The sequence below is a fragment of the Equus caballus genome, chromosome 25, assembly GCF_041296265.1.
Source record: "Equus caballus isolate H_3958 breed thoroughbred chromosome 25, TB-T2T, whole genome shotgun sequence".
NCBI lineage: Eukaryota > Metazoa > Chordata > Mammalia > Perissodactyla > Equidae > Equus > Equus caballus.
Window position 1 is genome coordinate 39,119,973 of NC_091708.1, and position 14,420 is coordinate 39,134,392.

A 14,420-nucleotide genomic window follows, 5' to 3' on the forward strand; every position below is an offset into this window, starting at 1 on the left:
TAGGACTTGAGGGCTTCCGCTGTGCTTGGTCCTTTCTATACATTGCCCCTACTCAAAACTCTGCTGGAAGATAGATACTGTCATCCCCACTTAGAGATGAGGAAACAGAAGTCCAGCAAAGGATTCAAAGCCAAGCTTCTTACTCTCATAGCCCTGGTTCTTTCTAGAATCACACAGCACTCCACCGCAGCTGCCTGCGCCCAGAGGGTGTTGGGTACCAATGGCCAGATTCTAAAGAGCCCTGACTTCATCATCCTCATCTCCAGCAGTAATTTGGATGCGCAAGAGAGGTTGGCTATTAACATCTGCCGGGTCTCAACGTGGGGAGGTATGAAAAGATTCAAGAGTCAGGATTACCTGTGAAGTGAATGGAATTTAGGGAGGCTGGAGCTCACCATTTAAGCCCAGATGAGTCACACGTATGCGGCATGGGGAGCACCCCCCCCACCCCCAACACCACCACACACACACACACACACAGGTCATCAGCACCTGGAGGCCCCAGTCGTTGTCGGCTCCGTAGCCGCCAGCAATCCGGGGGCCCCGAGTCGTGACCGGCGAGGTGGGGCGCGGCGCGCAGGGCCACGCCTCCGCCCCCAGCAGCCCCGCTGGAGCGCCGGGCCAGGCTCAGAGTCCGAGAAGAGAGCAGCCCAGGACAGTCGTATGGAGACCTTCTGCCCTGCGGCTCTCAGTGGGCAGAGGTGGGCCAGGCTCCTCCAACGCAGGCCCCAGGGCAGCGGCTAACCGAGCAGGAACCGCAGACCCGACCAGGGAGGACAGTTGCAGCTGCCAGGAGCAGGTGCGGAAGGTCCCGGGCGCGGCCCACGTGCTCCGCCGTCGTCCCGCTCCTAGCCCCATTGGTTGAAGCTCGATTGAGACGCGGCTCCAGGCACAAGCCCTCCACCCTTATTGGCCTGCTCAGCTCGAGGCAGCTTTCTGATCCCGCCTCCGGGCTCGTACCACACTCCTATTGGATGGTTGTGATCCAGGCCGAGAGGCAGCTCCAGGTACAAACTCCGCCCCGCATATCCATTGGATAGCTCCGCTCTAGGGGCGGTTCCAGCGCGCTTCGCCGACCGGCTCTTTGCTTCCATTGGTCGGCTTTGATTTGAAGGGCGTCTCCCAGCGCAGACGCTAACCCCGCCTTGCGTTTCCATTGGCTGCTCCCGCTCTGCCCGCCCCCTCACCGCCCCTCACCGCACATTGGCCTGCTCTGCCTTGAGAGGCCGGCGCCGGCAGCGCTCGCGGGGCCTGTGGCCCGCAGCACTCGCGGGGCCTGTGGCAGTTCAGATGTCAGGGCGGCCGGAGCAGGCGTTGGCCGCGGACATGACGCCTGAGGACCCGGAGGAGACCCAGCCGCTCCTGGGGCGGCCCGGCGGCAGGTGAGCCGGCGGACGGGGGGACCCGGCCCCGGTGGTGCGGCCTCGCCCTCCCGCTGCGCCCAGCCCGGCGCCGCTCACCGACCGCCCTGTCCCCGCAGCGCTCCCCGCGGCCGCCGCGTCTTCCTCGCTGCCTTCGCCGCCGCCCTGGGCCCGCTCAGCTTCGGCTTCGCGCTCGGCTACAGCTCCCCCGCCATCCCGAGCCTGCAGCGCGCCGGGCCCCCGGCCCCGCGCCTCGACGCCGCCGCCGCATCCTGGTTCGGGGTGAGGCCTTGGGTTCACCCTCCACCCCGCCTGGGACCCTCCTCGTCCCACTCCCACGACGGGCGCCGGGACCCTCCGCGCCCTCCCCCACTATGGTCACTGGGACCCTCCGCGCCCTCCCCCACGATGGTCTCTGAGACCCTCCGCGCCCTCCCCCGCTATGGTCACTGGGACCCTCCGCGCCCTCCCCCGCTATGGTCACTGAGACCCTCCGCGCCCTCCCCCACGATGGTCATTGGGACCCTCCACGTCCCCCACCTCGGACCGGCGCTTAGACCCTCCCTCTGCTTTGCTTCGGGCGGGCACTGAGACTCTCCGACCAGTGACGTCCCCGCACCCCTGCCAGCGGTCGCCTTCTCATCCTCCATCCAGGGACCCCCATCCCCTTCCCTCCGAGCCCGCTGGGGGTTGGGGGTGGAGGGCCAGGTCCGGTCGCGGCCCCCTGGCGCCCCCTGCTCACCCGGCGGTCGCCCCTCCCGCCCCCAGGCCATCGTAACCCTGGGCGCCGCGGCGGGGGGCGTGCTGGGCGGCTGGCTCGTGGACCGCGCTGGCCGCAAACTGAGCCTCCTGCTCTGCACCGTGCCCTTCGTGGCCGGCTTTGCCATCATCACCGCGGCCCAGGACGTGTGGATGCTGCTCGGTGGCCGCCTCCTTACCGGCCTGGCCTGCGGCATTGCCTCGCTAGTGGCCCCGGTGAGTGTCTCCCAGCCTTGTGCCCTGGGACCGCGAAGAAGGAGCAGACCTGGGGCGTTGTTCTCCCTGGTTGCCCCCTCTTGGCTGGCTGGCCCCTCTTGGCTGGCTTGGGTTGGCAGGCTGGCCGCTGCCCCTTATCTGCTTTATCTGAAACGTGAGGTCCTTTGTCAGGGCACAGCCAGTCAGTGGTAAAGCTGTTACTCAAACCCAGGATTGTGCCATTTAAGTGGGCCTCTCTTTTGCTCTCCAAATGAGATAGCATCTGTGGCTGGCAACAGAAGCCTCACAGTATGGCCAAGATCTCCCCTTGTCATTCAGACCACTGACTACAGTTTAGCAGGAAAATCCTGTTCTGGTTTGTCCTCAGGAGCAAAGGCTGGGACTTGCGTGTCCCCTTCACTCCTCACAAACCAGACCTCCAGCTGCTTCCCCCTCACCGTCTCCTGACCCAGCCCTGTCCAGGCTGACTTTGGGGCTGTACACACCTGGGTGAAATCCCGGCTCTGCCATTTGCGAGGGCAGAGCGTCTCTCCGCGCCTCAGTTTCCTCCCCTGTAAAATGGGAATAATGGCATTGCCTCGTGTGGTGGTTGTGAGGACTCAGTAAGACTGCTCGTACTGCTCTGGCCTGGCTTGTGGAAGGACGGGGGCCTGGCAGCTGGCGTGGCTGGGTGACCAGTGGACTGCTGCTGGCCACGTGCTTGTATGATCAACCAGCTACACCCAACGTGGTCAAGATGGAAAGCAGTGGCTCAGGGCCCTCCCTGGTCACCCCTTGCACCTGCCATTCATTTCACCCGAATTTGCTGGGCAGCAGGCAGCAGCTGGGTTGGGTTTTATGTTTTTGGGTTTTTTACTGGGCAAAAACACACCTGTCTGAATCATGAGCATAAGGTGTGGAATAACCTAGAAGTATGCAAGGCCTTTCTGGCCCCCTGAGCCCAGAGGGAGCAGTGGCATCGCTGGTGGAGACTGAGGGGAGAGTTCCTGCTTTCACTCCGAGGGCCCCACGCAAAGTGTGGTCCTCGGGCCAGCAGCCTGGGCGTCACCGGAGCTAGTTAGAAAGGCAGCACCTTGGGCCCCACCCCAGACCTACTGCTTCCGAATCTGCGTTTTATCAAGGTTATGCATATAATTAAAGGAAACTTTGAAAATTTCTGTGCCCTCTCCATACACGCACACAGCAGCCACGTGTATACCCTTAATCCCCTTTAAACACCTGCTGCAGACCACTTGGTGGGGGGTGGGGAGGTGTGGGGAGGGGTCTGCTGACCTGGGACCTGCAATTAGGGGCCCAATAGGCCTGCAGCAGCTCCAGTCGGGGCTCCCCTCAGCTCTGAATGGCTGAGGCTGTTCAGTTGTAAGAACTCTTGGACCCCAGGTAAAGTCTCATCTTAATTCCCTACAGGTCTATATCTCTGAAATTGCCTACCCCGCAGTGCGGGGGCTGCTCGGCTCCTGTGTGCAGCTGATGGTCGTGACAGGCATCCTCCTAGCCTACCTGGCAGGTAGAGTTTTCACCTTCTCTCTTTTGATCCCTGTTAATGGCCGAGTGGCCGTTTTATAGATAGAGAAACCGAAGTTTGGAGAGGTCAAGAGACTTGCCCAAGGTCAGGTACTGCCTCCCTGAGACCCTGCGATCTGTGGGTCTTGTGACTAAGTTCCAGGGAAACCTGGAGGAGGTGACGTCCTCATCTTCCTTAGGGCAGCAGCCCATTCCAGGGATGTGGGGAGGGCTGACTGGTTAGGTCGGTAGCTTACTGTGTAATGACAAACTGAGGATTCCAGGGGTGATGGGGCACCCCAAAAATCTTGAGCCCAGGAGCTTGGAGGGCCCACGCCTGGCTCCCACAGAAATATCAGTACTGGATTCACAGCGTGAAGGAGGTGGGTCCCAGGGGACCCAAGGGTCAGAGCTGGGGCCAGCATGAGGAAGCTTCCGGAGGCAGATGCCTTTTCACCAGAACCGGGGCAGAAAGAAGGCAGGCTTCAAATCGGACAGTCCCAGGTTGGAGGACGGCCTCTGGAACTCACTAGCTGTGTGGCTTTGGCCTAGTCACACCGCCCGGGGAGCCTCACATTCCCTTTCATTGGAGATAACCCCACCGAGTCCAAAGCTATTGAGGGATTAAATTAAGTGATACGTGAAAAGTGCCCACTTTCCACCCCCACTCTGATTCAGTCAGAGTCCTGCCAGCATCTGGCTGCCCTGGGGGCCAGCAGTGTGCCAGAGCCCCTGCCGTGCACAGACACTGACATTCGGGACAGACACGTGGGTGTCGATACGCCCATAGAATTACCTCCAGTTCATCATAATCCGCACTTGCATTGATCAGTTTCTGTGAGTTGTGCTCGACTGGTGGTCAGTGAAAAGCTTCCCCCACTCTGTCCCCCTTCCTCTGGAGGAGGCAGCCTCACCTGCTTCTTGGTGGCCTTGCAGAGAGAGTCTGTGCATGTATGAGGTCTACGTGCATTTATTCTCCCACCCCTTCCTTTTAGACAAACAGCGCCATGTCAATACATAGCGAGCGCCTTGTTCTTTGTTTAACGGTTACGTAAATATTCATGGAGCAAATTTCACAAGATGATGTACCCACCATCGTTTCTACAACGTTTATCAACAATGATAATGACAATGTCTGTAACAAACACGAGGGTAGCCATGCAGAGGTGGTGAGGTCTCATCCTTTAAGCTGAGTCCCTGGGGTTGGTGAGGGGGCAGGCATTCCCCGAGAAAGTCCAGGCTGGCTCCCCCTGGCTCTGATGTCTGACAATCCCATCCCCCTGCAGGCTGGGTCCTGGAGTGGCGCTGGCTGGCTGTGCTGGGCTGTGTGCCCCCCTCCTTCATGCTGCTGCTCATGTGCTGCATGCCCGAGACCCCACGCTTCTTGCTGACTCAGCACAAGCGCCAGGAAGCCATGGCTGCCCTGCAGTTCCTGTGGGGTTCCGAGCAGGGCTGGGAAGAGCCCCCTGTCAGGGCTGAGCACCAGGTGAGGGGCTAGAAGCCAGGGCTTGGGGGAGGGGACAGTGAGGTATTGCCCCTTTGCAGCCAGGGGAGGCCAGCACAGCCTGTTCTCAAGGCTGCAAGCGCACACACACACGAGGTGGGTGTGCGGGCAGTGTTGGCCTGTGTGCGAGCGAGCACAGGCCTGCTCCAGCCCCCTGCTTGGCTGGTCCAGCCTTGGAGATCGCTGGGAATGCCTGAGCCTTGATCTCACCATCCCAGGAAGAGAAAGGCCGAGCGGCTCCGAGGGCAATGCAAGCACAGACTTGGGGACTTAGCTTGTAAATGCGGAATTGTGGGGCAGGGGAGAAGGTTGAGTCCCTGTCACTTACCTGCTGTGTGACCTTCCCAGCTGTAACCCTTAGTTTCTTCATCTGTAGATTGGGAGTCATAGCATGTACATGATGGTGGTAAGGGTTCAGTGGCCTGGGGAGGGCATTCAGCACAGGCCCAGGCCTGAGGCTGGTGGGATGCTGGAACCCGGGGCTCTTTGCCCTGTAACCTTTGTGGCTCCCCCACCAAATCAGGAAGGGGCATAGGGAGGTGAGGATCTTGTCACCTTACCACTGGGGAGGCTAAGGTGATGCGAGGATCTGTCTGTGGACCTGAGGCCCAGGTGGGGTCAAAACAAGAAACTGAGGCTCACTCCCTCCACCAGGCCTTAGAATGGTGGGCTCAAAGCCAGGGTGCCCCTCGGGAGAGGGTAGAGAGAAACACTGGTGCCTTGTTTCTGAGCAGGACTTCCACCTGGCCCAGCTGAGGAATCCTGGCATCTACAAGCCCTTCGCCATTGGCATTTTGCTGATGGCCTTCCAGCAGCTGTCGGGGATCAATGCTGTTATGTTCTATGCAGAGACCATCTTTGAGGAAGCCAAGTTCAAGGTAAAGAGGCTCCTGCCCCAACCTGCCTCATCTGGATGCCATGTGGTTGGGGCTTAGTCCTGGGGTCTTTGCCTGACCCACCTTGGCCCATCTCCCCAGGAGAGCAGCCTGGCCTCGGTCATCGTGGGCATCATCCAGGTGCTGTTCACGGCCGTGGCAGCCCTTGTCATGGACAGAGCTGGGCGGAGGCTGCTCCTGGCCTTGTCAGGTAAGGCCTGAGGGTGTCGACTCAGCCCTATGCAAGTGGGGTGGCCCGGGCCAGGCTCCCCACTACAGGCTAGAGGGTCTTTGCTGAGGCCACCACGTTGCGGGAGGAGGATAGCCGAGTATCCTGAGAACAAGACCGAGATTTAACGGGAGCTCTCACTGAGCGTTGGCTGCAGACCAGGCCTGTGCTAACGGCGTCACCACATCATGCTTCAACCTTCACGATGAACCTGTAAGAAGGCGCCATCAGGGCCCCAATCTATGACGACAAGACTGAGGGTCCAGGAGGTGAAATGACTCGGAAGCTTGTGGTCTTCTTGGGCAAATGACTTGACCTTTCTGAGCCTCGGTTTCCTCTCTGTGAAACTGTGATGATCAGGAGATGACCCACATGAGGCCCTCCGCACGTGCTGAGGCCCGCAGAGCACTTGGTACCATCAGGGACCTGGGGGTTAAAATAGTGCTGCTGCCACTGTCACTGTAGCTCCTGCTTCCTCGGGCCAGGGAAGGTCAGCTTCTGGGAGCTTCTTGGAGTTTGCTGAGATTTGAAGTCCAAGCCGGGGCTGGTGGGGCCAGGCTGGGGTGGGTGCTGCCCCGTTAGGGCTCCCAGATTCTGCTCACTGCCCCTCTCAGAGGTGTCCAGGCCACGTTACTATGGCCACACTGCACTGGGATTCCAGCCCCACATGCCCCGTGCCTGGGCTGCAGGCCGCTTCCCCCAGCGCCCTGCCCACCACCACCCTCCGCTTGCAGGTGTGATCATGGTGTTCAGCACCAGTGCCTTTGGTGCCTACTTCAAGCTGACGCAGGGTCCCCCCAGCAACTCCTCGCACATGGACCTCTTGGCGCCTGTCTCCTTGGAGCCCGCAGAGGCCAGTGTGGGGCTGGCCTGGCTGGCGGTGGGCAGTGTGTGCCTCTTCATCATCGGTGAGAGGGGGCTCTGGGGATGCCCTGTTGCCACTGGGTTCCTGCAGCTCCCAGCACGTCCAGCCTACTTGGCCTCACCTCTCCAACGATAGGTCCCCACCTTTGTGTTTATAGCGCTGACTACATGCCAGGCACCAAGCTAAGCCCTTCTCTGCTCCTTTCACTTCATCCCCATAATACCCTTCCGGACAGGCCCCATCGTCATCCCATTCTGTAAAGAAAACCCTGGCACGTAAGAAGTGAAGGGACTGGCCCAAGACCTCACAACAGGAAGGCACAGGGCTGGTGGGCCCAGACCCCTTCAGCCCAAAGCTGGGAAGCCCCACGAGGTTTCAGCCCAGAGGGTCTGCAGCCACCCCAGGGGTCCAGCCTCTGTGGGCTCTGATGCCTGTCTTGCTCCCACAGGCTTCGCTGTGGGCTGGGGACCCATCCCCTGGCTCCTCATGTCTGAGATCTTCCCTCTGCACGTCAAGGGCTTGGCCACTGGCGTCTGCGTCCTTACCAACTGGCTCATGGCCTTTCTGGTGACAAAAGAGTTCAGCAGCCTCATGGTGAGTGCAGGCCCTGATGGACTCCCCTCAATGGAGAAGCGCTTTTCAGAATTACTCTCATTGCAAAAGACCTTGAGGTCAGTGCCCTTGCGTGCAGGCTGAGACCCCACCATCCTGGGACACCAGCTGTCTTGGTCAGGGGTGTGGGGGAGACAGACAGGCCAGGGCTGGCAAGGAACCCAGGCTGTGACCACTCAGGAGCCTTCAGACTGTCTTGTTAGAAGGACAGCAGGGCTGGCCTCCCCCACTGGACGCTGGGAACACAGACAGGGAAGTAGGGCTCAGAAGCCATTTGTCCAGTCACTCATTCCCCCAGGTCTCCTGGTACATACCACATCCGGGCCTCTTCAAGGTGCCAGAGACAGCAATGAATGAGATGGACAGGGTCACCTTTATGACAAGGGCTGGGACAACAGTGGGCAGTGGTGGGAGAACGAGCCACCAAGAGGCTGGGCTGGGGTAAGGGGTGGCAGGTCATGAGAGATGAGGACGGCTGGAGCTGGCCTGGCGTCTGTGCAGGGCCTGGGCCCCCCCAGGCAGGGCTGCCCCAGCAGGAAGCACTCCGGGAAGCCCAGGACAGAGGCCTAGGGGTGGAAACTACTTGCTGGGCGCTTGGAGGGGACCAGTAGCAAAGGAGCACAGAGGTGGCAAAGGAGCTGACAGTGACCCCGGGGTGCACAGTGTCTGAGAGGCCAGAAGAAGGGCTTCAAGGAGGGCGGGGAGGAGTCCCCAGGTCCCAGAGAAGCCGAGCTGAGAAGGGAGGGGCTTTGGTTCTGGCACGTGGGAGGTCACTGGGCCTGGGCTGGGAGGGTGGACAGGCTCTGATCCAGGGAAGCTGCTCACTCTTCCCTCCATGCCAGTGGCCCTGTGTCCCCCCATGTGTCACAGTGCCCCATCTCAGCCTGCTGATAGCTCGCCCTTTCCAGGAAGAGAGCCTCCTCTGGCGGCAGGAACCTCAGAGGGCAAGACCAAAGCTGAGGGTAGAGGGCAGGTCTGTGGGCCTTGGAGTCAGATCCTGGAGTCTGGGGCCAGGAGCCTGGCTGTCACTTGATAGTGGGTCTCTGACCTGGGGGCAGGCACTTCATCACAGTGAGCCTCAGTTTCCCCAGCCACAGAACATCCACACGTGGACAGTGCTCAGCCCAGGCTTCTAGATGACTGGGCCAGACCCTCCTGTACTCCCAGAGCCTGGGCAGGGCAGGCTGGGCCTCGGCTCGCGATCGTGTGAGGGCTCCTGACCTCCTGCTGCCTCCACACATGGCCTTTCCTCTCTTTCTGCAGGAGGTGCTCAGGCCCTACGGTGCCTTCTGGCTCGCATCTGCCTTCTGCATCCTCAGTGTCCTTTTCACTTTGTTCTGTGTTCCTGAAACCAAAGGAAAGACTTTGGAACAAATCACAGCCCATTTTGAGGGGCGATGACAGCGCCTTCCCGTGAGGGGCTGTCCTTCCTAGCTGGGCCGGCTTTGAGCTTCAGAGGGGATGGAGCCCGCCTGTGACTCTGAGCTAGGCCTCATCCGGAGCCTGGAACCCCTGCCTGCCCCAGATTCCCAGGGAGCCAGGAGCCAGGACCACAGGCCTTCGGAGCCTTGTCCTCTGGGGTCTCTCCTTCCTGCCCAGCTCTCCGAAGCCCAGTGAACCATGGGTGTGAGGTTCCCATCCCCTGGATCCGGTGCCTGCTGCTGCTCTGCCCCCGCGGAGGAGGGGACATCTCAGAGGGCTTCACTGCCCTGTGGTCAGCCCGCCAGGAGCTGTCTCCATCATGACGCCAAAGGGACAGCGGAAGGGACTCTTGGCTCCTCGTTTTCTGGAGGAGGTGCTTTTGGAGACTGAGTGATGCTGGCCATAGTTTCTCCTCTCATGTGGCTGCATTAATAGGAAGGTCTTTTGTTTGCCAAATAAAGCTTTGACTCAGAAAATCAGGCCACGGCCTCGTTGTGTGAGCTAGTCCGAGAAGGGCATTTTCCTACTCCTCCCATAAACTAGGCCTCCCGTGAACGGGGCCCGGCCAAGAACATCTATGGGTTGCCTTTCTCGTGGTCAGCCGGGCTTACCCTTGGCACTTGGAGGTCATTTCTCCTTCCTTGGGCTCAGTCCCCTGGATAATTAGTCATCAAATCTGGTTGAGTTTCCAAAAAAAAAAAAAGCCTTTCTTTTTCTATTGACTTAATGGAGCCAGAATTCTTTTACAAATTATTTTTATTATTCATTATGTAAGTAATACATGTTTATTGTAGAAAAATTGGAAGACAGACTTATTTAATATATTTCTTTTTCTAGCAGTTAGTCATCTGCTAGGCACTGTTCTAAGTAGTTTACAAAATTAACTCATTTCTTTGGGTAAATAATGAAATAATTATTCACAGCCGCAACTTTTCCAGAGGTAACTTCGTTAATAATTTGGCTCTATCTTGGAAGATCTCTCTCCCAATGCTCATGCATCACGACACAGAGAGGAACACCATACTTCCCTTTCCGGAACCCGCTTTATTCACTTCCCAGCTGTGCGGCCCCAGTGTGTGCCCACTTTGGCATCTTCTCTTAAGCCTTGTAATGAGCCCAGAGAGCGGGGGAGTGGAGGTACAGTGTGGTCCAGCACAGAGGGGTGGGGGAGCCAGACCCCAGGTTTAGTTTCTGGAAGATCTTGCAGCAGCTGCTCTGATTTTGGTAAAGTATGCTAAGTAACACACAGGACAGCTTTCAACTTGAGCAAAATCCACATTCCTGGGGGCCTTCCAGAAGTGAGGTGACGTCCACGTGCGGGCACATCTTCCGTGTCGAATACTGCATATCTGCATTCTCATTCTTAGCGCCTGCGTGCTGGTCCATCGGTTGGGTTGAGAATCTAATTCTACTGTTGTGGGGTGGAGTGTCTGCAAATGTCAACGAGGTCACGTTTCACAGAGTGATTCATGGCTTTTACATCCTTACTGATTTTCTGTCCACTTGTTCTATCAATTATAGAGAGAGAGCTGTGGAAATCTCCACCTATAAATGTGGATCCATCTCTCCTTGCTGTTCTATCAGGTTTGGTTTTAAGCCCCTTGAAGCTCTGTCATTAGGTATATTTAGAACTGTTACATTCTCCTGATTGTTTTGTCCTTTATCATCATGAAATTACCTTCTTGATCTGGTAATATTCCTTGTTCTGAGGTCTACTTTGTCTGATACCAATGTAACCACTCCAGCTTTCTTTTGATTGGTATTTTGACAATCATTTAAAATTCTATCTTATCCCTGTTCTTTTTCATAGCATCCTATACTTTGCTTTTTGACGGAATGCCTTTTTGAGTTTCTCCGAGGATACAGATTTTCACTTTAAAAAATGAGCTTTATGACGGCATTATTTACATACCATAAAATTCAACAGTTACAGGTACACAATTTGATGACTTAGGTCAAGTGTACACAGCTGGGTTCCCACCACCACAATCAACATACAGAGCATTTTCATCACCCCGACCAAAATGTTCCCTCACGTCCCTTCACAGTCAATCTCCTCCCTACAGCTGTGGCCCTCGCAATCACAGACATGTTCTGTCCCTGTGGTTTTGCCTCTTCTAGACTTTCGCGAAAATGGAATCATAGTTTGTAGACCTTTTGTCTGGCTTCTTTAACTTAGCAGAGTGCTTTTTAGATTCATCCATGTTGTTGCATGCATCAAGTTCATTTCTTTTTATCGTTGAGTAGTATTCCATTGGACGTTTGGGCTAGTTCCAATTTTTGGCTATTATGAATAAAGCTGCCATAAACATTTGTGTACAAGTCTTTGATGCCAAACTGTTTTCCAAAGTGGCTGTACGATTTTGCATCCTCGCCAGCAGTGTATGAGAGTGCCAGTTGCTCCACGTCCTCATCAGGACTTAGTACTCACTATTATGAATAAAACTACATATTTTAACTTTTTGAAAGTTGTCTTCTATTCTCTGATTTCCTCTGGAATCTGTTGATCATGCTGTTTGTCTTTGTCCTTCTCTGTTACGCTGCTGGTTTATCTCAAATATCTAGGGAGTTTGGTTGTCCATATTTAGGCATGAAGAACCAGGGGGTTTCATTGCAGTAGCTGGTGTACGCCCCCCCCCCTTCCCTATCCATCTTCAGTTCTGTTATGGATCTGTTCCCTTTTATCTTCCCTGTCATTTCAGTGGGACTTGGAGGAAGAGAAGAGGAGGTAAATGTGTAAGTTCAGCCCACTAGCTTGGAATGGAAGCTTTCTTCATTCTTTTCATGATAATCTAAGACATGGTGTGTCTCAAAGAGCAGGTGTTCAAATATTTGTTGAATTTAAGATTCCCTGTATATCAACTTCAGGTTGTCTCCAGTTTTCTGCTTACTGGTAATTCTGCTATTTTACAGGCATAGATTCAGAGAAAGAAGAGAGACGACAGAGGGAGATGACAGAGATGAAAGAGAGGGGAGGGGAAAGAGTTTGATAAAGAGAGAAGAGAATGAGATAAGAGAGATGATAGAGATGAGAAAGATGCGAGAGATGGAGACAGAGATGGAGGTGATGGTGATGATGGAAGTGGAGATAAAGACGGAGGTCGTTATGGGCTGATTGTGTCCCCCTAAAATTCATATGTTGCAGTCCTGACCCCCAGTACCTTAGAATGTGACTGTATTTGGAGATAGGGCCTTTGAAGTGGTGATTAAGGTACAATGAGGTCATGAGGGAGGGCTCTAGTCCGATATGACAGGTGTCCTTATAAAAAGAGGAGATTAGGACACAGACACACACAGAAGGAAGACCTCGTGATGACCCAGGGAGAAGATGGCTGTTTACAAGCCGAGCAGAGAGGCCCTCAGAAGAAATCAATGCAGCCAACATCTTATTCTTGGACTTGCAGCCTCCAGAACTGTGAGGAAATAAATTTCTGTTGTTTAAGCTGCTCAGTCTGTGCTATTTGTTACAGCAGCCCTAGAAAACTGATACAGAACTGATGGTGGTAAGGGAGATGATGGAGATGGAGGGGATGATGGGGTTGGGAGGAGAGAGAGGAACTGGAGATGGACCTGTGCATAGGCAAACAGAGATTTCTTACGATAAAACTTTAGAGGTGTAACTGATGGTCCAAGGGGTTGTACATTATCAAAGCTATTGTTCCACTCAGTTAGACTACACCCCAGAAGGGTATACACTAGTGTGGCCGAGAGGGCTCTATTCCCCACCATCTCAGAATCCGTTCTCAGTGAGTCGGCACCAAAGACCAGGGGACAGGAACTTCAGACAGGTACAGGCATACATTAGGTGTCTAATGGCTGGGACAGCCTGGGCACCTGTGCTGCATCCACATTCGACTCATGGTGACAGGCCACAGGGGTCTTAAGACAAGTGGCTTGTCCTCCCTGAACCATAGTCTCTGCCCAGGCCGCCAACTCTCAGCCATCTTGCAGAAAACTGGTCTTTGTACTAGATACTTCTCGACATGGAGCTTCAGGCAGAGGCTGCTCCAGCTCCTGCTCGGCCATCCCTACCCTCTGCAAATGTAGGAGGGCAAAGGACCAGAGGGAAAGCAGGGGACTGGGTCAGCCCCCCAGGCTGCAAGGGAGATGGTGAAGCTCATGGTCAAGGAATGTCACTGGGGCTTCAGCCCTACCTTGGCCTCTTTTTTCTGTAATCCAGGGGCCAGGCGCCAGCGCAGCATGGTAAGAGCCACTGGGCTTAGTGCAAATTCTGATTGTACTGCTCACTCACTGCCCGTGCGACCTGGACAAGTCACTTAACCTCTCTAACCTCAGTTTATTTATCTGTAAAATGGGCACAATGACGGTATCTCCTTTTTGGGGCTGTTGTGAGGATGAAAGCAGACAATTATGCAAAGCACGTAGAACCGAGGATGGCACAGAATAAGTGCTCAATTGATGTCCCCTTGTGCTGGTGGTGAGCCTGTGCAGGTGAGGATGGGAGGCTGTGGTGAAGGGTGGGAGCTGCACACAAAGCTGGTATGAGGCTCAAGGGGTGCCTCGTAAAGGGACATCTGAAAGCTTTACACATTTTTCTCTTTATTTTCTATTTCTTACCCTGCTTCCTCGGCCACTCCCACCCATACCACCTCTGATTGCTACCAGCACCCACCTATAGGTACCAACGACTGTGGACACACGCTCTTCAGAGGTCTCCTTAGACTCCTTTGAGGACTACCCACCAGAGCAAAAGATGCCAAGGGACCACGAGCCAGCCCTAGCTGACAGTCCCGTATCCGCCCCAGGAGCCCAGCCCAGCACCATCAGGCACAGGACCACGGAGAAGAGAGACAGGATGGAACATCCCCAGAGGACAGGTGCAGCAGAAGCTGTGCTCTTCCCATTCCAGGGCAGCAACCTGCACTGCCCACCGACACCCACCCCATCTCCCATCCCCGTCCCCTGAACAACTTCCAGGGGAATCCTCCCTTCCGCGAACCTGAGGCAAGGAGTGCCCTAACGCCGCCCAGTGGCCAGGGGCAAAATTGCATTAGCTGAAGCGTGAAGCACTCTGCTACCTCCCAGTGGCCATGGGTGGGACCGCAAGACTAAG

General features: G+C 55.9%; 1 protein-coding gene across 5 annotated transcripts; it reads left to right on the top strand.

The window, feature by feature from the left end:
* Nucleotides 1-1,153: 1,153 nt before the first annotated feature.
* On the top strand, nt 1,154-9,822 carry SLC2A8 (solute carrier family 2 member 8). Of its 5 annotated transcripts, none has more exons than XM_023628925.2 (10): nt 1,154-1,382; nt 1,481-1,643; nt 2,130-2,336; nt 3,744-3,843; nt 5,126-5,325; nt 6,078-6,221; nt 6,321-6,429; nt 7,182-7,355; nt 7,761-7,906; nt 9,188-9,822. In XM_023628925.2, the coding sequence occupies exons 1-10, from the start codon at nt 1,291-1,293 to the stop codon at nt 9,323-9,325; spliced, it is 1,473 nt and encodes a 490-aa protein (XP_023484693.1). In that variant the 5' UTR covers nt 1,154-1,290; the 3' UTR covers nt 9,326-9,822. The 5 variants fall into 5 exon arrangements, with proteins under 5 accessions (XP_023484693.1, XP_023484692.1, XP_070107531.1 ...); XM_023628924.2 differs by having other exon boundaries at nt 1,177-1,382; nt 7,761-7,983; XM_070251431.1 differs by lacking the exon at nt 7,761-7,906 and having other exon boundaries at nt 1,183-1,382.
* Nucleotides 9,823-14,420: the final 4,598 nt, after the last annotated feature.